This window comes from Mustela putorius, unplaced genomic scaffold (assembly GCF_011764305.1).
Source record: "Mustela putorius furo isolate JIRA1106 unplaced genomic scaffold, ASM1176430v1.1 tig00000580_pilon_pilon_pilon, whole genome shotgun sequence".
In the NCBI taxonomy this organism is placed as follows: Eukaryota; Metazoa; Chordata; class Mammalia; order Carnivora; family Mustelidae; genus Mustela; species Mustela putorius.
Genome location: NW_025421423.1, coordinates 15,611,797 through 15,635,710, shown reverse-complemented (window position 1 = coordinate 15,635,710; position 23,914 = coordinate 15,611,797). Strand labels below are relative to the sequence as shown.

Here is a 23,914-nt window from a genome sequence, read left to right as displayed (position 1 = left end):
ACATTTTTTTGACCTGTAAAAGGGTTGAAATTATATTTTATACTATGTCACAGATATAGTACTTTATATAACTACTTGTAATTGACCTCAGATTAGCCTTGAGTCCCCATCATCTCCGGTGGTAGGATAAAATTTAAACTTAAAATTCCAGTTTGGGTCAATATTTAATTGAAGTTCATCTCCCTTTTCAAAGACTTTCTTTCCTTCCTTCCCTAGATATTTGCACCAACTGCACAGCCCGAGGTTAACCCAAACTAATTAAAGCAGGAGTGGAGAATTCTAGACTTGGCCGTGCCATTTAGATTCTTTCTCTTGAGAATTTGAACTGATTTTCTGCATTTGGGTGAGGTGACAACCATTGCCATTGTAAGAGTCACTATCATAGCAAAGGTGTCCTTACCCCCTGGGGCTGAGGAGGTCCCCAGGGGCCTCTGGCTCCTGTCCCGCCTCAGGTCCCTCCAGCGCTGACTTGGGCCTTCTACAGTGGCCCTCACTTTCTTGAATTATTTGGACAGTGTCTCTTCTATGCAACACATGGTTCTATATCTATCTACTGATGCCGAGGAGATAAACAATTGGGATTGTATACTTTTTATACTATTAAAACCTCTACCTAATGTGTGACTTTTATGACCTAGGTAAAGAGGTCTTTTTTTCCCAGTGGTATCTTTTCTAATCTCTTAGCCTTTTATTTTTTTATTTTTTTTTAAAGATTTTATTTATTTATTTGACAGAGAGAGAGATCACAAATAGGCAGAGAGACAGAGAGAGAGATGAGGAGAAGCAGGCTCCCTGCTGAGCAGAGAGCCCTATGCGGGACTCGATCCCAGGCCCCTGGGATCATGACCTGAGCCGAAGGTAGAGGCTTAACCCACTGAGCCACCCAGGCGGCCCTCTCTTAGCCTTTTAAATAGATACTGTTAAATCCTGCAGTCCTGGCTAGGAAGCCCTTCCTCCCGCCCCTCTGCTGTGAGTCCCTTACAAATTCCGGTCAGTTCCATACGTGCTTGTGCGTACACACTCTGTAAAGCACCAGGGTATGGAGGGGGGCGAGGGAGGGTGAGAAAGAGGAGACCTGCTCTGAAGGAGGTCACAGTGGAGAGGAGCCTGTTGTGGGACAGCCGAAATGGCCAAGGAAGGCCGAGTGCAGCACACCACAGAAGAGGCCCCCACAGCACTCCCCAGTCTAGATGGGCCTGGAAGTACTGGTAGGGTTTCACCTGGAAGGGCAGGAAGAGCTGCTGCAGTCAAAGGTCTTGGTCTCACAATCAAAGAGAAGGAGGGACTAAGACCATTGGTAGGACTGCAGCGCTGACTGGAAAAGCAGCGCACTAGTCAGAAGCCCCGAGGGGAAGCTTCGGTGTCGCTGCCCCCTGACTGGAGGGGAATGGGGGTAACTCATTTCACCTCTCTTGGGCATGTCAGTCTGTCTTGCCTGTAAGGTAGGAGCAGCACACAGCCTGTTTTATAAATTGTCTAGACCGGTATTTCTCAAAGTGCACACCTCAGCTTGTTACTGAAATGAGAAGCCAACCTAATGGTTGAATGGAGTGTGACCAGAATTTTTTTTTTTTTTTTTGAAAAATAGGAAGCATGAGAGTTCCATGGGATATTGTAATAGGTTTTGTTTCATGAATATTCTGTTTCAGTGTGTTTGTCTTTTACTTATTTTCTTTGTTGTATGTTGTACCAGTACATAAGGTCTTTGAGGCCATGATTTGTGTTTCTTCCCCCTTCCTTTTTGTTCACGACTGTATTCTGCTTAGACTAGTATTTGGCATATGGAAGGTGACCAGTATGTGCTTAGTGAAGGAATGAATGAATATATATGACCTGGGTCATAATGGAAAGGGCTTTTTTTTTTCTTTTACTGTGAGTCATGGCAAAACAAAGTTATGAAAGACTCTGCTCAATAATATGATGGGGTGCCTGGATGGCTCAGTTGGTAAAGCGTCCAGCTTTTGGTTTCAGCTCAGGTCATGCTCTCAGGGTTGGGAGATCAAGCCCCGCGTCAGACTCTGCACTCAGCTTGGAATCTGTTTGAGATTCTCTCTCTCCCTTCAACTGCCCCCCTTAATAATAATAATAATAATATAGATGACAGTGCTTTGTATGATTCTGGAATTAAAACTATAATGACTCAGTAATTCCAAAGAGAGATTATGTTTCCCCTGAGGAATCTATAACATGTCTCATTAAGTTGTCTCAGATCTTTCCTTCACTTTAGTAGTGGAAGCAGCCTTTCTATGAGTTTATGGCCCACTGAGGCAAGGGTTTTGCCAAATACAGTTACACCGAAAACAGAAGATCAACCTAGAGAACGTCAAGTCGTCGGTAGAGCTTCACGCTGCTAACCAGCGTCCCACCAGCCGGCACGAGTCCCATTTGTACACCAGCTCAGCTAGTGCTTACTGAACACTGTTCTTCACCTCTGTATGCACAGTGGACACAGTTATTTTTTAAATGAGCACATACAGAATGAGGAGGAGGAGGAGAACTGTCCTCAACCTGAGAATCTAGAGTGAATAAGACAAGCCCGCTAGTAGATAACACTGGTTGCCCCTTATCAGTGAGAGGATGAGCCTGGATAGACCAGTGGAGCCTACAACAGAACAAGCATTTGAGGGGCACGTGGCTGGCTCAGTTGGGGGAGCATCTGACTCTTGATCTCAGGGTCATGAGTTCAAGCCCCACATTGGATATACAGGTTACTGAAATAGAACTTTATTTTTTAAAAAAGAAGAAGCAAAGAAATTAAAAGAAGAAGCATTTGAACTTGGCTTCTGAGAGATCTCAGCCAGGAAAGCTAGGAGAGCAACAGTGAAGGCAAAGGAAAAGCCTGCCCAAAGGCAGAGCACAGTGGGGCCATCATGAAGCACAAAAAGTCCATTTTGGCTGGACTGATTTGGGGGTAAGTGTGTGTACTGTGATCATTAGAAATGAGGCCAAGGCACTGAGATGCTCGTCTTTCCAAAGAAGCTAAGGCCACTTCATCCACCAACAAGCACGGGCCCGAGGCCCGGGCCTGGCAGCACTTGCCCCCACCACGGCCTCCGTCTCGGAGCCCGCCTGCATATCCTGCACAGTGATAAGCTGACAGTCCGTGAGGAGAAGATCGATGCCCTCATTAAAATGGGGGGAGGGTGCGGGGGGTTCAGTGTTAAACCTTTCTGGCCCAGTTTGCTTGCAAAGGTCCTGGCCAATGTCTACATCAGGAGCCTCAACAGCAGTGCAGGGGCTGAGGGAGCCACCCCTCCACCCCTGGAGAAGAAAGTGGGAGCAAGTCTCCGCGGAGTCTCCTGATGACGTGGGCTTTGGTCTTTTTGACCACACTCTGCTGTAACCTGCTCAATAAAAAGCTGAATGCCCCCCTCCTTTGGGATATATTTTTAAAATTCATTCAGTCATTCATTTAATCTCTACACCCAACATGGGGCTCATTTTGTTTTGGTTTGGTTTGAAGGGGGTATGGGACATGGCGGTGCAGGTAATTTTTGGCACAGCCAGTGACAGAACATGGCATTTTACAGACCACAGGAATGGGTTCAGGATTGGACATGTCAACCAAATTCAACCCAAATGAGACTCCAGGAGAGATTTGCTGGGCTTACAGCAAAGACATATTCTCACCTTTGAGAATGCTAACAAGAGGGAGTCTTTCTCTGTGGATGTGTAAAAGGAAATACCAATGTTTATATTTATATGTAATTCATATAGTGACCGTGAGACGAAACCAGTCTTAGAATGAAGCCACTAACTTAACAGGGGTAGGAGAGAAAGAGAAAGAAACTGGGTCCTTGATGACATCATTGGGTTGCTGAGTCAAACAATCCCTAAAATATGCTACCTTTCTCCAGAATTTCCAGGTAGGGGAGGTAATCCTTATTTTTGTTTAAGCCAATTTAAAGTAGGTTTTCTGTCACTTGCCACCTAAGTACCCTCGCGTGAGGCGCGCTGACTTGGTGACTCAGGTCTTAGCCACACACGGCACAGGAAGGCAGTAGGGAAGCAGATCTCAAACCCGAGTCTCTCCTCACATCCACATGGTGCTGCCTCTGTTCCCTGCCTTATGCTCGTCTTCATAGTCACCAAAGCTAGTTGCCTGTGTGTGCCCACCTTTGCAGTTCAGTCTCCTGCCCTGTCCCTGCTGACCTTAACCCTTCCATGCCATGTCCTTTCTCGATTGCCCTGCCATGATCTGTGGAATTCGTTTCAACCACCAAAACATACATATGCTTTTCATCTGTTTCTCGGTCCCTCCTTCGTCTCCCTCCCCACCTCACTGATCCCCGGCTTTCTCTTGAGGTCTGCAGGCATCTTGTGCCTCAGGAGGAAGCAGCAGTTGTATGCTGTAGGTCCAGCTAGTTTCTGGGTCACTCATTGCTAGAACTCCAGAATAGTGTTTTAACTTCATTTTAAAATTCACTTCTCAAAACCAACAAAGAGACTGCTAACTATGGAGAAAAAACTGCTGGTTACCAGAAGGGAGGTGGGTGAGGAGATGGGTTAGACAGGTGTTGGGGATTAAGGAGGGCCCTTGTGCGGAGCACCGGGTGACATAGTCTAGTGTCACACTACACTGTACACCCGAAACTAACACTGTATGTTAACTGGAATTTGAATAAAAACTTAAATCAGCTTCTTAAAAATGCACGTCCCCTCCCCACTTAAAAAAGTCATGCCAGGGGCGCCTGGGTGGCTCAGTGGGTTAAGCCGCTGCCTTTGGCTCAGGTCATGATCCCAGGGTCCTGGGATCAAGCCCCGCATCGGGCTCTCTGCTAGCAGGGAGCCTACTTTCCCCTCTCTCTCTGCCTGCCTCTCTGCCTACTTGTCATCTCTGTCAAATAAATAAATAAAATCTTAAAAAAAAAAAAAAAAAGTCATGCCATGCCAAAGTCCTTGACAATATGTCTGGGCACTCCCTCACAGTCCTTAAGGACCTTGACTCCTACTTCACAGTCTTCATCTCCTCTGCATTTCTCGGCTGTTACCCTGAGGACATCGACAGCCTCCTCAGGATGAACTAACACCCGAGTCCACTTGGTCAAATCCAGCTGGCAGCCTCCATCCCTAGTCTTAGGTGAACTCTCAGCAGCATTTTCCACGCTGACACACCCTCATTCCTCAAATGCTAACTGCGTCTGTCTTCAGCCACACCCCACTCTCCTGGGTTTTCCTCCTGCTTATTAGTTGTTTATTCTCAGTCTTATCTACTGGCTTCTTCCAAATGCAAAATGTTGGAATAGCTGGAGATCAGCCTTTCCATCTCTTTTCTACTGAGAGTCAGCCATTCCCTGGGTAATCTCACCCAGTACCATGGCTTTAAGTGTGCTTGTCGTCCGGTTACTTTCAAACTTCTCTCACCAGCCCTGAGCTCTCCCTTTGTGGTGGTCCGTCTCCAAAGATGCTGCCACCGATTTCTCCCACCCCCACAGGCATAGGCCACTGGTCTCATCAAAAGGTGGCGTCTGTTTCCTCTGGCCTGCTGACTTGTTTTGACAATTAGGATATGGCAGAAGAGAGGCTATGTCAGTTTGGACCTATCATTTAATTGGCCTGGTAGCTGTACTCCAGAAACCAATGGCGCACCGCATGTTAACTAAAATTAAAAAAAAAAAAAAAAATAGGCCCCGATAGCTTCTGCTCTAATTGTCTCTGGAGAAGCCAGTCTGTGTGTCAGAAGGCAGTTCCCTGTGACCACGCCGCAAGCTAACCTCACGGGGAGGCCACAAGGTGGAGCACGCGGTGGCAGACTCGTGAGAGGAATCACTTAGGACCTCCCTGCTCAGGCCCGCAACCCGCTGAAGGCAGCCAAGTGAGTGACTCCATTGAAGCCACATAGAGCAGGACTGTCCAGAGTGGCCCAGTCAACCCATGGAATTGTTAAGAAATAACAAATTGTTCCTGTTTCAAACTTAGGGGTATTTTATTAGGCAGCAAAAGAATTGCTTTGGCGTATTTTATTAGGCCGCAGAAGAATTGAAACACCCTTGACCTCCAAACTCCTATATCCATTGTCAACATGAAATCTTCACTTGGAAGCCTAATAGGCGTCCAAATTTAACATGTCCAAAATTGGTCTCTTAACTTCTCACCTGCCCAACATACTCTTTCCCCTAGCGTTCCCCATCTCAGTAAATGGCCATTTGCACAGACACAAACATAGGGTTCATTCTAGACTCCTTTTCACACTCCTCTTGCAATCTTATCTACTCTAGCTTCAGAATCTATTCAGAATCCCATGAATTCTTAAGAGTTCCACTGCTATCATCCCGTTCCAAGCTGCCATTGTGATTTACCTAGACAACCACAATAGCCGTCCAACTGGTCTTCTTCTTTCCACATTTGCTCCCCCTCCCCCTCCCTCCCTCCCGCCCTGCACCTTCCACCTCACCCCATAGCTGAGATCATTCAGTACAGCAGCCAGAGTGATGCTTGTGAAGTGTAAGTGTGGCACTTGGGAAGATGCTCAGCATCTTTCCAAATGCTGGTCCACGATCATTAAAAAAATGCAAATCAAGAGGCGCCTGGGTGGCTCCATGGGTTAAAGCCTCTGCCTTTAGCTCAGGTCATGATCTCAGGGTCCTGGGATCAAGCCTCACATTGGGCTCTCTGCTCAGCGGTGAGCCTGCTTCCTCCTCTCTCCCTCTCTGCCTACTTGTGATCTCTGTCTGTCAAATAAATAAATAAATAAATAAATAAATAAAAAAAGAGGAGCACCTGGGTGGCTCAGTGGGTTAAGCTTCTGCCTTCGGCTCAGGTCATGATCTCAGGATCCTGGCATCGAGCCCGGCATCTGGCTCTCTGCTTAGCAGGGGGCCTGCTTCCCCCCTCCCCTCTGCCTGCCTCTCTGCCTACTTGTGAGCTCTCTCTCTCTCTGTCAAATAAATAAAATCTTAAAAAACAAAAAAAAAAAAAAAAAAAAAAAAAATGCAAATCAAAAGCCACAGCAAGACCACACCACACCCACTAGGACAGCTACCATCAAAAACAAAAGTAAGTGTTGGTGAGGATGTGCGCTCTTGGTGAGAATGTAAAATGGTGCAGCTGCCGTGGAAAACGGTATGGCGGTTCTTCATGGTATCAAATACAGAATCGCCATTGGATAAGCAATTCCTCTTCTGGGCATAGACCCAAAAGAACTGAAAGCAGGGACTCAAACTGCTATTTGTACACCCGTGTTCACGGCAGCATTATTCACAACAGCCAAAAGGTGGAAATTACCCAAATATCCATCAGCAGGTGAATGGATAAACAAAAAGTGGTATAAACATATAAGGGTCTTTAAAAAGAATGAAATTCTGGTACATGCCTCAGCACAGATGAACCTTGAAGCCATTACGCTAAGTGAAATAAGCCAGACACAAAAGGACAAATGTGTGATTCCACGAATACGAGGGAGCTAGAGTAGTCGAATTCATAGACACTGAAAGTAACAGTGGCTACCAGGGGCAGGGAGGGAGGGGGAAATGATGAGTTATTGTTTGACGGGTACAGGGTTACAGAACAGAGAATGAAAAAGTTCTGGAAGTGGAGAGTTGTGGTGGCTGCGCAACCAGGTAAATGTACTTCATGTCACCAAACTCTAATGCTTACAAATGTTTAAAATGGTTGACTTCATGTATATTTTATCACAACAAATTTTTAAAAATATAAGTAGGATCATGTCATTTTTCTTCTCTGATGAGTTTCCATTTCGCTAAGAATAAAAGTCAAAATCTTTAATGGATTACAAATACACAAAATATTGTCAAATGAGTCTAGTCATTGGAACAAGAAGAAGTTAGCTGAAAACAAAGTGAAGTTTTCTCTCCTTTGATTCTTTTTTTTTTTTTTAAGATTTTATTATTTATTTGACAGAGATCACAAGCAGGCAGAGAGGCAGGCAGAGAGAGAGAGGAGGAAACAGGCTCCCTGCTGAGCAGAGAGCCCGACGCGGGACTCGATCCCAGGACCCCAAGACCACGACCCGAGCCGAAGGCAGTGGCCCAACCCACTGGCCACCCAGGTGCCCTTCCCTCCTTTGATTCTTAATGTACTCTTGCTTTCCCCTTTGGAGTTATTAAGTACTTCTACTGAGAGGCCGTCTATTGAAAATGGCCAATGATCAAAATGATAATTGGAATTTGAGCCAAAAGTATATGTGTTTCTGTCCCATGGAAGAAGCAATAAGTCTGAATGATAATCAGTGTCAGTTCCTGATCCAGAGCAATATCCTTGTTCTAGGCATCTTTGGTTAGGCAAACCAGCCTGGTCCATCAAACAAAAAATAATTTGACCTGAGATGCTCAGCTGTTCCACTCTTCAGAAAGGTGATGGTGTTTTCTTAGCCTCGGCTGTCTGCCTTAAGCAAAAGCAACTTGGACAAGAGAGTCCTCTGCATACCTCTGGGACCTCAGGGCCTTTGCACTTGCTGTGCTCTCTTCCTGGCATGCCCTTCTTTCTTATACCCATGTAGATCTCTCCTTCAACAGCCTCTTGCCTTTACTTAAATGTCAGCTTTTCAAGATGCCCTCTTTGACCACTATTTAAAATTTTATTTCCCTCTCCAGTACAACGTTGCTTAATTATTCCCTGTGGCTCTTAGCACCTTATAAAATAGAATGTAATTTACTTCTCTATTTTGATGATTGTCTGCCTGTCCTACTAGAATATAAGGATGGTGAGGGCAGCTGCTTTTATGTATTTCTTTCTTTTCCCCACTGTCCCTAGTGCTTAGGACACTGCCTGACACATTATGGCAAGTGTTCAAATATTTTATTTTATTTTAAATATTTGTTTATTTGAGAGAGAGAGAGCCTAGGGGAGGGGGGGGTGGATGGAGAGAATCTCAAGCCAACTCTAGACTGAGTGCGGAGCCCACACAGGTCTGAATCTCACGACCCTGACATTACAACCTGAGCCAAAACCAAGAGTCAGGTTCTCAGCTGAGTGAGCCGCCCACAGGCCCCAAGTGTTCCAATATTTTAATGAATAAATAAGTCTGATCATCTGAAGGGAACAATGTCATCTTGGTCCTCAGCAAGTGAAGTGTACACATGACCATACACAAAAAACAGCACCTATGATTCGGGGTTTTTTCTAGACTCCCTGAAGCCCAGCCATGAGTGCCAGGTTAAAACCCACTGATCAGGGGCGCCTGGGTGGCTCGGTGGGTTGGAGCCTCTGCCTTCAGCTCGGGTCATGATCCGGGTCCTGGGATCGAGCCCCGCATCGGGCTCTCTGCTCAGTGGAGAGCCTGCTTCTGCCTCTCTCTCTCTCTCTCTGCCTGCCTCTCAGCCTACTTGTGATCTCCGTCAAACAAATAAATAAAAAAAAAAAAAAAAAAAAAAAAAAAAAAAAAAAAAATCTTTAAAACCCACTGATCAAAAGAAATTTAGCTGGGACGCCTGGGTGGCGTAGTCAGGCATCTGACTCTTCGTTTCTGCTCTAGTCGTAATCTCAGGGTCGTGATCTCTGGGTCATGATCTTGGGGTCATGAGATGGGGCCCATGTTGGGGACCACACTGAGCATGGGGTCTGCTCGAGACTCTCTGCCCAACCCCCTCATTCCTCTCTCTCTAAATAAACAGAATCTTTAAAAAAATAATAATAATTTAGCTGTTATCCGTCTTTGGATGCCTCTCCAGTGCAGCCTTTTGGAAACATCAATGCCACAGATGTGATTACTCCTGGGAGTGTCCCGGGAGACTCGGAGCCTTGCAATATTGTGGCAAATACAGCAAAGCTGGCAGCCGCAGTTCTGCTAAGAAAATAAGAGTGTGTGCCAGCTCGTCCTTTTTCATAACTGAACTATTGATTCAAGTTACCTTAGGAAAACATCCAACAGGAGAAGTACAGGCTCTGAGCAGCCACAGACTGAGATGCTGCCCTCCGTCTCCAGAGGCATAGACCTTCGTTTGAAAACTCATCTCACAGCTTCATCGCCCTGTGAGTCAAATGCTCACAGAAGCAAAGCTGCTCCCTTGGAGTCCACTTGGCTCCTTGGGAACAGGAGATATGGTGCAGAGTGACACTGATGGGCTTGTAGGTTCTGTTCAATGTTGCCAACTTCTGAGACAGCAGAAGCCGAGAGGACTGACGGCTCCTCAGAGGAGGCACTCACATGTACAGCATGCCAGATGAAAACTGGTAAGTAAGAATTTTCCAGAAGAGCGGGTGATGGCAGAGGAGTGGGTAAAAGGCAGAGCACCACCCCCCCACCCCCGACCCAAGCAGAAAGTGAGCAGCGAGTAGGCACAGTGGCAGAGGGAGGGAGGGAATGGTGTAAAAGCACAAGCCAGCAATCCAGCTGGAGGGTTTGGAGCTTGTCAGGAAGGCTTTGGAGAGCCATTAAAGGAGCAGAGATAAAATAAGATTTATATTTAGTGAAATTTTCCCAGGAAGCAATGGAAGGTAGACTGGAGGGAGCAAGGAGACCACGGTTGCTTTTAAATAATCATGGGGGGCGCCTGGGTGGCTCAGTGGGTTAAGCCGCTGCCTTTGGGGCAGCGTGATCTCGGGGTCCTGGGATTGAGTCCTGCATCGGGCTCTCTGCTCAGCAGGGAGCCTGCTTCCCTTCCTCTCTCTCTGCCTGCCTCTCTGCCTACTTGTGATGGCTCTCTGTCAAATAAATAAATAAAAATCTTTAATAAATAAATAAATAGATAATCAATCAATCATGGGGCAAAATGGTATGAATGACCAAGCTGGTGGCAGTGAGGAGAGTGGGAAGGGAAGAGATTCAGAGGATCTTGAGATAGATGGAATTATCCATTAATGGAATTATCCCTAATGTCCTAAAGCCTCCATTGTCTGCCATAAATTCATGCCTCTCCCCTGCACCTAGAACTTGTTTCTTACGAATGATTTTAGCTGTTGTCCATGTAGAGCAGAGTACTAGTTATGTACTTGAGTACTAGTACAGAGTACTAGGTAGGTATTGAGTCACTGTCTGCATTCTGTGGTTCAGAGGAAGGACCGCAGGTGAGAAAGGTTTGGGTAATGTATGCCTCCTTGTGCTAAGCCCATGGAGTGGATGGGATTACCCTGAGAAAGCATCTATGACCGCACTAGTGTAGATGAGAGAGTCAAGGCATGGGGAGCCTGGGAGAGAGTCTAAAGACACACTGGGAAAACCAGGAGACCGTGACACCTTAAATTCTCACAGAAGCCAGTGAAAAATAATCTTAAAATGGATGGGGGTGTTGTCACGCTCTTTCCTAAAGTGTGGTTATTGTGTCACTGGTGATGATAGAGATGATTCTTGGAGTTTATACGGGCAAACATCTTAAACTGCAATGGTGGTGTGTGTATTTCAAGTAACACCGCACTTATGTTATAAATAATAAGCATATCTGTTACTTATTTTTTATGGTTACTTTGTAGCAAGGCATTGTTCTGAGTGCTTCATATGTATTAATATTCTTACTTTATCCTCACCACAACCTTCCAAGATCAATATTGTTGACCCCTTTTAAAAATGAAGAAATGGAAGCCCACAGAGGTCAAATAACTTGCCCACATTCACAGAACTAGTAAGAAGCAGAGCTGGAATTTGAACCCGAGTGGTCTGATTTGAGAAACTCTGTTTAAAAGAAAGTTACTATTATTATTATTTTTTGCTTTGAAATAGATTCCAGTAAAAAAACAAATTAATTTAAAGAAAGCATGAAGTAAAATAATAGACTAAGTGAGCTCAGCTCTCAAAATAGTTGTGGATGAGGTAGAAGAATGATGGACACTTGAGGAACTGTGGTCTGGCTGGAGACTCACACTGAGCAGTTGTGAGTGACATAAGCAAGCGAGAGAAATACGTGACGGTGGCCCAAACACAGTCGACACATGTCCTGAGACCACAGCACAAAAGGAAACATCTGGATCATACTGTTCCCTGCCTAGGGGGAGGTCAAACCTCATCCTTTCAATTCGGGGCCACGATCCTAGGGACAGACGGTAACAACAAACCACAAATACGGTATTAACTATTACCTACCACAACTGCTCTTGTTCCTGTGAGGGTTAGACTCCTTAATAAGGTCTTAAAAGATTCACGGGGTTTTTAAAATTCGGCCAAACTCTTCAACGTTATGACCATAGTTAAGTGTGTTGGAAACATGCTAAATTACTTCCTTGATTGCATTTTGAGCATTTCAACAGCTGAGTACATTGTAAATACTCCAGCAGGAATTTTTATTTCTCATCATTATTTCTTTGGGATCCCTCAAGAAATACAAGAACCTTGTTTATTGCTGAAATATATCTTGTTTAATATCTTTCATGTCTGTCCCTGGTGTCATACCAGCAAAAACGGGAGTGGAAATGTTCCTAAGCAGAGGGAGAACTGATCCAGGGAAACAGAAGGGAAGAAAAGGAAAAGGAGATATACTGGGGAAGGAAGACGGGATGTGCACCTCCTGGGGCTCCAGGTCCTCATCTCAGAGAGGGCAAGAAAATGGAGATGGAACAGACTGAATAAGCCAAACATACTGGTCACGAGATACTCCTCCAGGCCCTAGAAGATAATGTCGTAACACCTAAGAGAGAGTTAGGGTGCACCAAGCCAGTGGTGCACGTACCCACACTCCACACCCCTTGCTGGTGCTCGCCTGAGCATTCTCTGGTCCTTTCAAGGTCTTGGTAGCACATAGTTTCCATGGCAACCCCTGGGCATCTTTGTCCCCGAGGCCTAGAAAGCCACGTGCTGTCCCAGGCCCTTGGACCTCCAGGCTTGGTGTGCAATCTTCACGGCAACTTTAGCACGATCAGATCTCATCTCAACCTGCACATCATGACTACACCTTCTGTACAGCTGCCAGAACCAACCCTCCAAGATTTCCACAGAACGACTTTTCTGCATTAAAGGGAGAAAACAACATGTATCCCATCTGGTAGGTCGCGTTACTAGGAATATTCGAATGTCATTGGTTCCTGCCAGTCCTGCTCCAACCCAGTATTCTGGCCTGAAAATCGCCCTCAGATGTTGGCGGGGGAGCGGGGGGGGGGGGAGTGTTGCTTACCTGGCTTTGTCAGCACACTTCCTCTCATCTCTCCTCAGGTCCTTCCTCTCAGCCAGAAGATTCTCTGATTATAAGAGATCCATGAGGAGGGTTGCAGTATCTCCAGGCACTTGTTGGTTTAAACTCTTCCTTATAGAAAATTTCAAGCACATACAAAAGAACAAAGGACAGTATAACAAATCCTCACGTACCCCTTGACTCACTTTAACAGTGACCTTACTCTAGGCCAATCTGCATATCTTCCACGTTTCCACCGGACTCTACCGGCCCTAGATTACGTTGAAGAAAATCCTTAAATCTTTTAGACTGCATCTCAAAAAGGCAGCTCTTTAAAAAAAAAAAATTGAATGCAGGTGTGTTTAAGCCTGGGTTTATGTGTGTAAAATGCTGCTGCATATATGCATTTTCCTGAGAAAATGGTCGATAGCTTTCATTATATTTTTTAAATGGTCCAGAAGTCTAAAATTTAAGAAATCATTGTTGTAAGTGGGACAATGAGAAGAGAGTCAGTCCGCCCGAGAGCCAATAATTCTCAATGAAAAACCTCATTTCACCATCATCGGCATGTTACCCATTTGGAAAGATTTTTCAGAAACTTGTTTTTTAGGAATGATTTAGAGCTGTAAATGTCTCTTTTAATGGTTTTCAGGATTAAACATACTCTCTCAAAACCAAAAATAATAACTTAGAGAGCAGAAAAACATTATTTAGAGGCACCTATATCATGGACGATATAGAGTCACCTACAAGGGCTTTCCAAATGAGCTCCCAGCCGCCCAGTGAAGAAATCTGAGTCGGAGAACCAGAGGGAGGGTCAGACAGAACAATTTCACCCTGGGCATTAGCTCAGGAGCATAGCCTCTGGGCAAAGAACTGCTCAAAATGCCCTTACGTTGTAAACTACAAAGGAAAATGTTACTTCCAGCGATGTGATATGAAAATAAAAAAACATTCAGAAACCATACATACTGCTGATTAAGTCTAAATAACTAAGTTATTTTAATAAAACAGACATAAAATAGACATTAACTTTTTTATTTTCAAAAATCTGGGTTAAACGGTCAAGCTACACATACATAAACCAAACAACAACTTAAAAAAAACAAAAACAAAAGCCCAGAACCTTGCAAATTGTTAACAGACGCTAAAAGACTACCAAACAGAGAGCTGGACTAGATAAACAAGAAAATCCCGACCACCTCTGACGCTCCGTGACAGAAGACAGATGCCACCTGGGTTTTCCCACCCGTGTGCTCCCACGTGCAGTCGGGGAAGAAAGAAAAAGCTGAAAATGGTACATTAAATGTGTTCAAATTACTGACCATTTCTTATATTATTTAGAATGATGTTTCCAGTGTTAAGAAATGATGGATATCCTTCTCTACACTAAAAAAACAAAACAAATAAACAAACAAACAAAAAAAACCAACCAACCCAAGATACCCAGAACAGTGAAAACATTAGGACACAGCTTTGTTGCCATCATTTGGAACATACAGCCACATAGAAAATATTTAAAATTTTAAAGAAAAGCACTGCGTTTCTCATCTAAGTTGTTATAGTGAACAGACTTTTGTCAGTCACAGCCAAGCAACAGGGGACCCTGGAAAAGGTTACACTTGGAAACTCTCCAGAAGAGATTCTCTCCATCTGGAAGAGGTTTGCTGTGCTACAGAATGAAAAAGGAAGCAAATGCAAAGCAATCTATTAACCATTCTGTTGCTAAATTTAAAGCAAACATGCTGGTTGTATTGAAAATTTAATTTAGAGTTTAAATTGCAAGGAAATTTGGGGGCACAGATTAAACCTTTAGACTGCCAGGAAGGAACTGAGCATTAAGGCCAATGATACTCAACATTCCTGGGTCTTTTCAAGTCCTTCCAGTGCAAGCAAATGAAAAACCAAACAAAACAACCCAGCTTCAGTTCCAACGCTGACATGAGACTCCAGAAGTAATTAATTAGTTGGGCGGGTGGGGTGGTTAGCTGCTTCTATTCTCTTAATATCTGAATTTAAAACTTTTGAGTCCAGCTAGGGAAAGCACAGTCACTGCCCCAGGCCAGCTTCCTGCTGTTGAAACAGAACCTTCCTTATATTCTAAAACAAGGTTTGTTTTCCCTGGTTCTCTTTTTAAAACCCAGATATAGATGCCGTGATTTTCTACCTTGGCACCTGTTGCTAGTTCTGGATTTGAGGAAAGAGGACCGGCACGAGGGATTAACCTTGGCGAGTTCTCATCCAGGCTCTCAGACCCCTTACTTGGAAGTAAGAGAATCTCTCAGAATAGCATTTTAGGTGGAAGCAGAGGAAATTCAGGGCCATTTAAATTTTATTTGTAAGGAATGTATCTGAATTTTCTATTTATATGATCATGACAACACATCGCTTCAGTAATAAAAATGAAGGAACACGACGCTGTGATATGACAATTATTTTCACATACATTTTCTTGAGTTAGGGAAGCCCATTTGCGTGAGGAGTTTGGGCACTTTTAGAGACGTGGCTTCCAGCCATATTACCTATTAAAGAGCATACATAGCCTTCTTCTCATGGGTAAATGATCTGATGTTTAATGCCCCAGAGTCCCTTGAAATTACAGTAAGCAAAAATTGCTTTTTTAAACCAAACTTTGTAGGTTACAGTATGGTTTATTAGAATAATCCATAGGTGGTTTATTTCCCAAATGCTCGACATAACTAAAAATCCTTTTGTATTTAACATGGATCAAATTCCAGAATTCCACAATGTTTCCCTCCAGAATTCCCTATTGTTTCCTGACATTTGGTACTACAGAGCAGAAGGTTGAAGCCAGAAAGCTCTTTGTTTTCTGATAGGCAACCCATTACTTTCTGACAGAATTTTTCATTCTCTATCCTCAGTAGTTAAAATTTTTGCCAGGAGGTGCCTGGGTACAGGTTTCTTTTCCCTTTTTCGGGGGTGGGGGAGGGTGGGGGCTGGAATGCAGCGAATCCTTTCACACTGCATACACAGATTTTCATTCTATTCAGGAAAGATTTCATTTTTGTAGGCTGATGATGTATTTTTTCCTCAACAGTTTTTCCATCAGGAAAGCAAAACTCAGGAATATTACCTAATGTTCCCAGTCTTCCAAATCCATTATCTTTTCCCATTGTTTCCATCTCTTACTCCTTCTGAAAGAACATGAGGAAGAAAATCTCAAGTCTGTCCTTCACATTATTGATTTGAGTGTTTCTAAACTCAGTCCTGTTCTTTTCTGCTTCCAGTGTGGATTGTAATCTGTGCTTTTAGCTTCCTTGCAATCCTTCTTTCTAATCTCTCTTCTTTTTCATTTTATTCTAGCGCCTTTCTCTCTAAACCCACCCCCCCATCAGAGGTAACGATTGCCGCGCGGAAGCAATTCTTCTGTTCTTTCAGTTACAAGAAGAAGAGTCCTACCATTTTCTTGTTTCTCGCTGTAGACAGCTTTCATTTCCAAATGCTCTTGGAAGCTGTTTGTTTTCCTTGGTTCAGTCATTTTTTTAAAATATACCCCCCCCCCTTTTTTTTTCCTCTCTGTACTCATCCTTAAATACAATCCTCTTCCCGATCCAGGATCTGCCCGTGGTTGTGCTGTCTCCATGTGAGTGCTTGTCAACTCTCTTTTGTGGGTCTATGGCGCGGTGGATAAGGTAGTATGCGTATCTCCAAGTCCAATTTCAAGTTTAATGCTTTTCTATTAAAGTGTCTTCCCAATCCTTCCTACTGTTTTCTGGATCTCTGAACTAATATCATACATGAAAAATCACAGTATTTGCATATTCTGCTACTTCTTTGTATCTGCCTTCACCTAAAGGACATTTTTCACAGAATGCACCATGCCTTTAAGAAATCTTTCTGCTTTCTGCTCACATTTTAGCCCTAAGGTTTGGAGTCCTGGGCAGAATGAAGGGGGGGATGGGGAGCAGGAAGGCAGAAGGGGTGGGATATAGAGTATCTTCATGGTCTCTCCATCTAGTTAAGGGATAGGATCAATCAGTTATTTCTCTGGCTTGGGAGGTCTGATCCTGAGTAAGCAGGCAGACACCATTGGTGAAGAAAACGAGTTACTAAATATCTTTCAAAGTTCTTATTTCTCAGCATGTCCATCTCATGACATGAAGCCAGAGAAAATCCCGAGCTACCCCCTGGAAGATTTTGCCTCAATCCAGCTCCGTATGCCTCATGACTTGTACCAATTCTGTCTAGATTCTAGAACAGAGATTTGGCCTTCTTTGGAGGTTTTTATGAGTGTTTCTTTGGGATGTTAGGAGTTCAGTGGGGGCTTCTGCTAGCCACATGTCGTTCTGTGAGATGCAATTCAATCATTAGTTTTTAAAAATCCAAATCTTCCCAGTGATGGTATGGAGGAAAGAGTTTTGGATTAATGTTCTGGTCCTGAATCTATTTACTGTCCTGCTGACCTTGGACGGCCCCTCAGATACCTCTGGGCTTCCACTTCTTTATTGGTAAAATGAGGGAATTTGACTACATGATCTCAGAGTTACTTATAACCTAATGTTTTTTAAGTCTCAAAGCAGAAAGTAAACATGCCCAGATAAAGGAAAGAATAGAAAACAAATGACTAAGTAAGTATATTTTGCTACGAGGGTGCTTTAGTCTAAAGATTATAAAAATCCTTTGACATCAAAATTTACAAAAAAGAAAGTAAAAAACATCCGCATATAATTGTGACATAGGTTAGGAAGCCTTTTACATTTTAAGCAATGATACCATTTTCAAGACAGGTACAATTAGTAAAGTATTTGACTTTTATTAGAATAAATTGGCATGACCGTCTGCCCTTTAGGGTAGGTAACAGGTAATACAAGTTATTTATTGGATAAAGACAAAAAGTTTTCAATATGCAGAATGTTCACAGAAAACCATCAGGCTTTCCAGAACTACTGAAACATAACAAGTGACCAATCAGTTAGTAAGAGAGTACATAAGAGGTGTGTCACCGTATGACTTGAGAAATAAAGTGTTTCCTAAACAGACAGAAATCGTGTTTACTTTTTTTAAGTTCTGTGATAAACGGACCTTCTGTAGCCCCAAAGAAGGCAGTTTTGTCTCACGGACTGAACACCGGATTTGGAGTCAGAAGACCTGGCTTCAGACTTAAGTTCTCCAATTTATAAGCTCGGTGAGACTTTGAGAAATTTACTTAACTTCTCTGAGCCTTGGGTTTCCCAGTAAGTAACATGGGAATACTTAGACCTACCTTGCAGAGCTGTTGTGAAATTAGATGAAATTATGAGGCAGCTATGAGAAAGTACTTACCACAATGTTAGTCAAATGAGAACCTTCTAGAAACTTTTTTGAACTATAACAATAACTGCAGTTAAATGTAAATTAATCAAATCAGTTATCTTGACTATAAAGTATTTAGGAGCTTATTCTCCTCTCATTGTGGGGGAGGGATCTATCTAAATGCTTTTAATAGTAATGGAAGCAATATGCATCTAATATAACCCAGTGATCTTTTGTTTGTTTTAACAAATATTTCCTGAAATTAAGTTCCATATCAGCTGCATTAGATTAATAAAGCACTTTAATTGAGCACAGAAATCTGATTCTGGTCAGCCAACTAAACATGAGAGACATGTCGGGATTTCTTGGACTATGAAGAACTAATAGTACATAAAATCCTCATGGTGATAAGCAAACTTTGTCAGAAGGATGGGCAGCCTCCCTCAAAGGAGTTTCGGGAAATCCTGTGATGTCAGAATTCGTGGACACGGAATACATAGGAATTCCCAGAGATAAGTCAGTCAAAGGCTTTTTCTTCTCTCAGGAAGGGAGTGTGTCCTTATGGCCACCAAACTCCCCCTCTACTAAGCAGATTAATTCCCATGGGGAAAAAAACAACAAAGATTTTCAAGAACACTGATTAAATCCCTGGATGTTTTTCTTTTAATACAGAGCATTAAAAACTCAACCCCAAAGCAAAATATGTAAAGATATATGTGAACTTGAAACTTTTAATATGTTCTTCTGCTCAGGACTGTTAACTGTTTCTAAATGTGCATGGGCCCTAACTTAGACAAAACTGGATCACATGTAGAGAAAATGAGGTGACTTTGAGGTCTCTGTCGTTTGCATTTATCAGTGCCCAAAGGTAAACTGGTTACTAGGTCAAAGACCAGATTTCAGTAATGACAAAGAGATGCATTTTGATAAACGTAATGTTTAAACATCCTGTTTACTTTATTGAAGTAATTAAACTGTGGTCAGCATTAGCCTAAACTGAGAAAAGTAATCAACATGTTGCTGCCTAAAGATAGCAAAAAACAATTTTAAAATCTGTGAAACCTGACAATTCAAGAAAACGATTTTTTCAAAAGAAAGTGAGAAGCTCTTAAAATTTAGGAGATCCACTGTAGGACCTTGAGGAATTAGGAATTTTGCTTCCAAGTTCTGCCACTTGCTAACTGTATGGGCTTCAGAAACCATAACACTGTTCAGGCTGGAGGTGACCCATTCCAGTGATCCCACTCCATCACCGATGGAAATGAGACCAGAACCTCGGAGGAGGGAAGGAGCTCCCAGTCCAGTTTTCTTTCTACTACTGCAAGAGGCTTCAGCTTCCACATGAATGATATTTTGTCCAGATTCTCCCAATGACTGTCTGTGAACATGCTGGGATATAGTGCTTGATCCTTTAAATAAGGCCGAATTGAAATAAAAATCAAAATAATAGAATTTCACATTTCTTCAAACACCATTTATCAGTCAGAGCAGGACTAATGCAGCACATAACTCAAGGAGAGCTGGAAAATGCCACCAAGGAGACCATTTCTTTCACAGCTTTGGTAAGGTTCTTCCATAATACTCCCCTTTGCAGACACACGAAACAATGCAAAAGCTTTCTCATAAAGCCTCTTAAGGCATCTCCATTCTTCATGTGTTTTTGCTTACAGCTGAGGTAACAGGGCTTGACTGTGTTGGAGGTAGAATTTATGGGCATACATGTGACCAGATTATCAGGTTTGGTTTCCTCTTCAAGTTTAACAGTTTAAAGGAGGGAGAATCTCCACAATGGAAGAAATAATTGATGTGATGCAGATTTGTTGAATAATATTAATTATTACTATTACCAAAACTTGTAGCTGAAATAGCTCACATATATCACATGCTTACTGTGCACCCAGTGCTGTGTTAACCTTTCACGTTTAATGGGATCACACCCTTCCAAGCTGACCCTCCATCACGTCTGCTGGAATACACTTCCGAGGGGAGACCTGTTAGATTCTGGAGGGGAGCTATCAAGCAAGCAGGGCTTGCGTTAGAGCAGACGCAGAAGGTGCTGTGGGCAAGAGCTCGCCCAAAGCACCCCACAGGTCCTCCCTAACACCTGCAGCTCCACTGTTCCTGACGCCGAGCCAGAGGCAACTTGTGCTTTGGTGAGCTCGGGAGCTCCTGATATGCATTCCCACTTTTGAGTAAAATAAATAAATAAATAAATAACGGTAAGTGGAGAAAATGCCCTTAATCTTCCCCCACCCCCTTCCTTCTCTTGGGTTTCTCCTTTCTCCTGGCTTAGGCAAGAGTGGAAAATCATGGCGTCCTCCAGCGGGCATGAGTGAGGGTGGCTGGAAGGGCTGACTGCCCGCTAGAACTAGCTACTCCGGACATGGCCATACAAAGAAGAGGGGCTCTGCCACCTTAGCAGGTTTACCAGGCGTCACTACATACACATTTGAAGCGTGTGTTGCATACACACACAGACATCTCACGCAAACACATAACAAAGTACCTCATTAACCGGTGGCACAGAGTAGCATCTGCTAAATCTAACTCCCAGTCCCCGAGGGGGGCACAAAATGCATGGCATTTAGGATGCTGAGATGCAATGCTCTCGTTCCATCAGATATCACTGAAGTTTCCACCTCCTGGTTTTTTATTCAGTCATTCACCTCAGAACTCTGGGATTTATAGCACATCAAACAGTGAGAAGCAACAAATGTGAGGCAGAGGTGGTTGTTCAGCTGAGGAAAAGCCCCTGTCAACAGAAGGATGACAACCTCTGGGTCAGTTATTGCTACTTATGGACGTGTTGAAATCTGAAAAGATCAGGGATTCCTAATGGCCATTTCCTCTTGCATCTATTTAAAATAAAAATGGAGGTTTTATTTATTAGGCTGCAGGCTCTGTCTGCCCAAGAGTTCACATGGGGTGTATTTCTGTTTAAGTGCAGAACTGACAGGAAAGATCACCACCTGCTTTCCACCAACAAAATATCCTTTGGGTATTTAGCAAACTACAGAAAACTATACCTAATGCTTTGTGTCTCTTCTTTAAGCAAAACCCTAAAACCACTATAGGAAATCACAACAGAATAATATGCAGTATCAAGTCATAACACTGATTACTAAATCAGTGTTACTTACATATGCACAGAGACATACCAAAATGAATCCATACTCAGAAAAGATCAACTAGTAAACAAAATTATAAATGTTCAGTTTAACTAAAAAGGGAACAACATTAAACCTTAAGGCAGCATTGGCTGAGTCTTTTCTGGTAAAGGATGCATTACGTATTTCAACGACTGGTGAATGATTTTTTAAGAACAATGAATTAAAATGAATACTACAGTAATGTTTTGAAAAAGAACTAGGACCGATTTTAGGACTCTTGCGACATGAATTTATACTGGAATTTCAATTTTGGATTAGAAAGCACACGCAGGAACATAATCTTGTAGCAGTCTTTCCTCAAACGCAACATAAAGATTCCTGGAAATTATTGTTATTATTGATTTGCACTCTTTGGGCTCCTTTTTCTCTTGTCATTCAGAGTAGTTACCAGAAAATTCTGCTCAAGTTTCAGTAACATGTCAGGCTGCAGTTTACCTGAGTGCATCAATGACCTGTCATTACGCTCTGATTTTTACATGCGTGTCTTTAGTGCGGAGTCTGCTTACCTGGCAGGCTGTCTCCGTCATCATGGCCCATGCATGGCCCATACAGAATGATGACATCTGTCGTTGCGGAAAAAAAGTCAAACTTTGATAAAACATATCCTAAGTACTTTCATAATCACGTTTGGGCATTTGCTTTCTTTGCAGCTTGCTTTTTTTTGGATTTTCCGGACGAAGCCTGAAAATCACCTGTGGTCATTTAACAAATCTGGGGGTAGATGCTGACAGTACAACTGTATGACACAAAGGACAGATTTTTAAAAATTCCAAAAAAAGGTTCAAATGAAAATAGCTTTCACGTGGTGCTGAGGAAGAACACGTAGGCACTTCTGCTTCCCCCCCCATCTCCCCATCAGCACTCCCGAGTGCAGCCCCACCAGCTTCTAGCAGGCAAAGCTGCTTGCTCTGCAGAACCAAGCTATCCATCAATGAAACAGACAGAGGAGTGTCAAGTGCAATTTTTCTCCTGGAAATACTTAACGTGTCTGCCTCTCCCCTTCCAGTTCCTTATTGTGAGTGTAATTCAACAAAGTATATATAGTCTTCATAACATTCTAAAGCTACTAGGCTACTGGGAGTATTTTTAATGACTACTTAGACAGTCTCCTTTATTCTTTTTTCTTTTCTTTTTTTTTTTTAAGAAAATCTGTGCTAAAAAGGCACTAAATGAACTTCCTCACTCTTGTTTATGGAGCAGTTATACATGGTGTTAGATTCTATAATTTAACAAGGGTGACACACATTTGGATAAAATACCCTAATCATTCAGACTCCTCTACTTTCAGTTACAAAAACACACCCAAAGTCGAAGAAATAGCAGGTCACCCTGCCAGAGACCAGCCTGACCTTGAGGTCGCCGTCACTCGCTGCCACCTCAGAGCTCTGGCCCCACTTGCCTGAGGGAACTCTTGCCCCTCAGGGGGAGCAGGGCAGTGGCCTGGGCCCAGGGGAGACTCACTGACAGCAACTGTGGGAGCCGAGCCTCCTGGAGACCTGAGTAAATGAGACAAAGGTGAAGTTCTCACAGTTTTCCAGCTTGACCTTCTTGGCTAAGTTGGGGACGATCCCCCGAAGAGACCGCAGGCCCATCCTCTGCTCCTCGTACCACACGCTGCCCGTGTCTGTGGCCTCCTTCCTGGCCGTAAGGTAGAACGGGGACTTGGCCTCCATCTGCGTGGGCGGCCGGTGGATGTACATGTACTTGTAGAGGAGGCAGTAAGGGCACTGCTTGTGGCCCCTGGAATGCTCGTGGTAGATTTTCCCGTGGCATACTCTAGTGGAACCACTCCGGCTCTCCCGTTTGACACTGTCTGTCCGGGCAAAATAGGGCTGGTTCTGGGGGTCTTTGAGCAGCTCAATGTCACCGTACATCAGATCTGCGTGTTCCTGCAGCGTCCGCATGTTCAGGTACTGGCTGTTGTACTTGACCACGGTGGACAGCAGAGTGATAGGGCTGTCATCCCCCAGACACCCTGCCTGCCACATCTCCTCCTCATCGGAAAGAGAGAAGTAGACAATATTGCGAGAACGAGCACCTGACATCCCTGCCTTACTCAGCACCCACAGCTTCTCCTTGAGTTTCTTGGTGGAAGAACTGAAGGTGCTGCTGGTGATGGAGAAGCCCACGCCTGCATTCTTCAGGATGCGGTCCAGGCCGCGGCGAATGGCATGCAGCGAGGTGGCCAGGAAGTCGGAGCCATCGCTCTTCTTAACGGTGACATAGAAATTCTCGAGCAGCTCATTCAACTTCGCCGCAGGGATCTCAAACGAGACAAACACTGAGGTTACACATTGGAGGACACCCAAAGAGCCAGACCCTTTCCTTCTCCTTGTCCTCCCAGGGGCTGTATTGTGGACGAAACATTTTGTCCCGCCTCTATGGGGTTGATTCCTAGCCTGATTCAGTGAAAGAACTTCATATGGAAGATCTCGGTTCCATACTTGAAACCACAGTGTTTCAAGCAGCAAAATGGGACAAAATAAAGACCTTCTC

The 23,914-nt window shown here is 43.7% G+C and overlaps 1 protein-coding gene across 2 annotated transcripts in view; it reads right to left on the bottom strand.

The window, feature by feature from the left end:
• Positions 1-14,017: 14,017 nt before the first annotated feature.
• KIAA1958 (KIAA1958 ortholog) overlaps positions 14,018-23,914 on the bottom strand; it is a 160,930-nt gene continuing 151,033 nt past the window's right edge. For both annotated transcript variants that reach the window (XM_045081716.1, XM_045081715.1), the window contains one exon: positions 14,018-23,682. In XM_045081716.1, the coding sequence (XP_044937651.1) occupies positions 22,876-23,682 (807 nt within the window). In that variant the 3' untranslated portion in view covers positions 14,018-22,875. The remainder of the gene's footprint in view (positions 23,683-23,914) is intronic.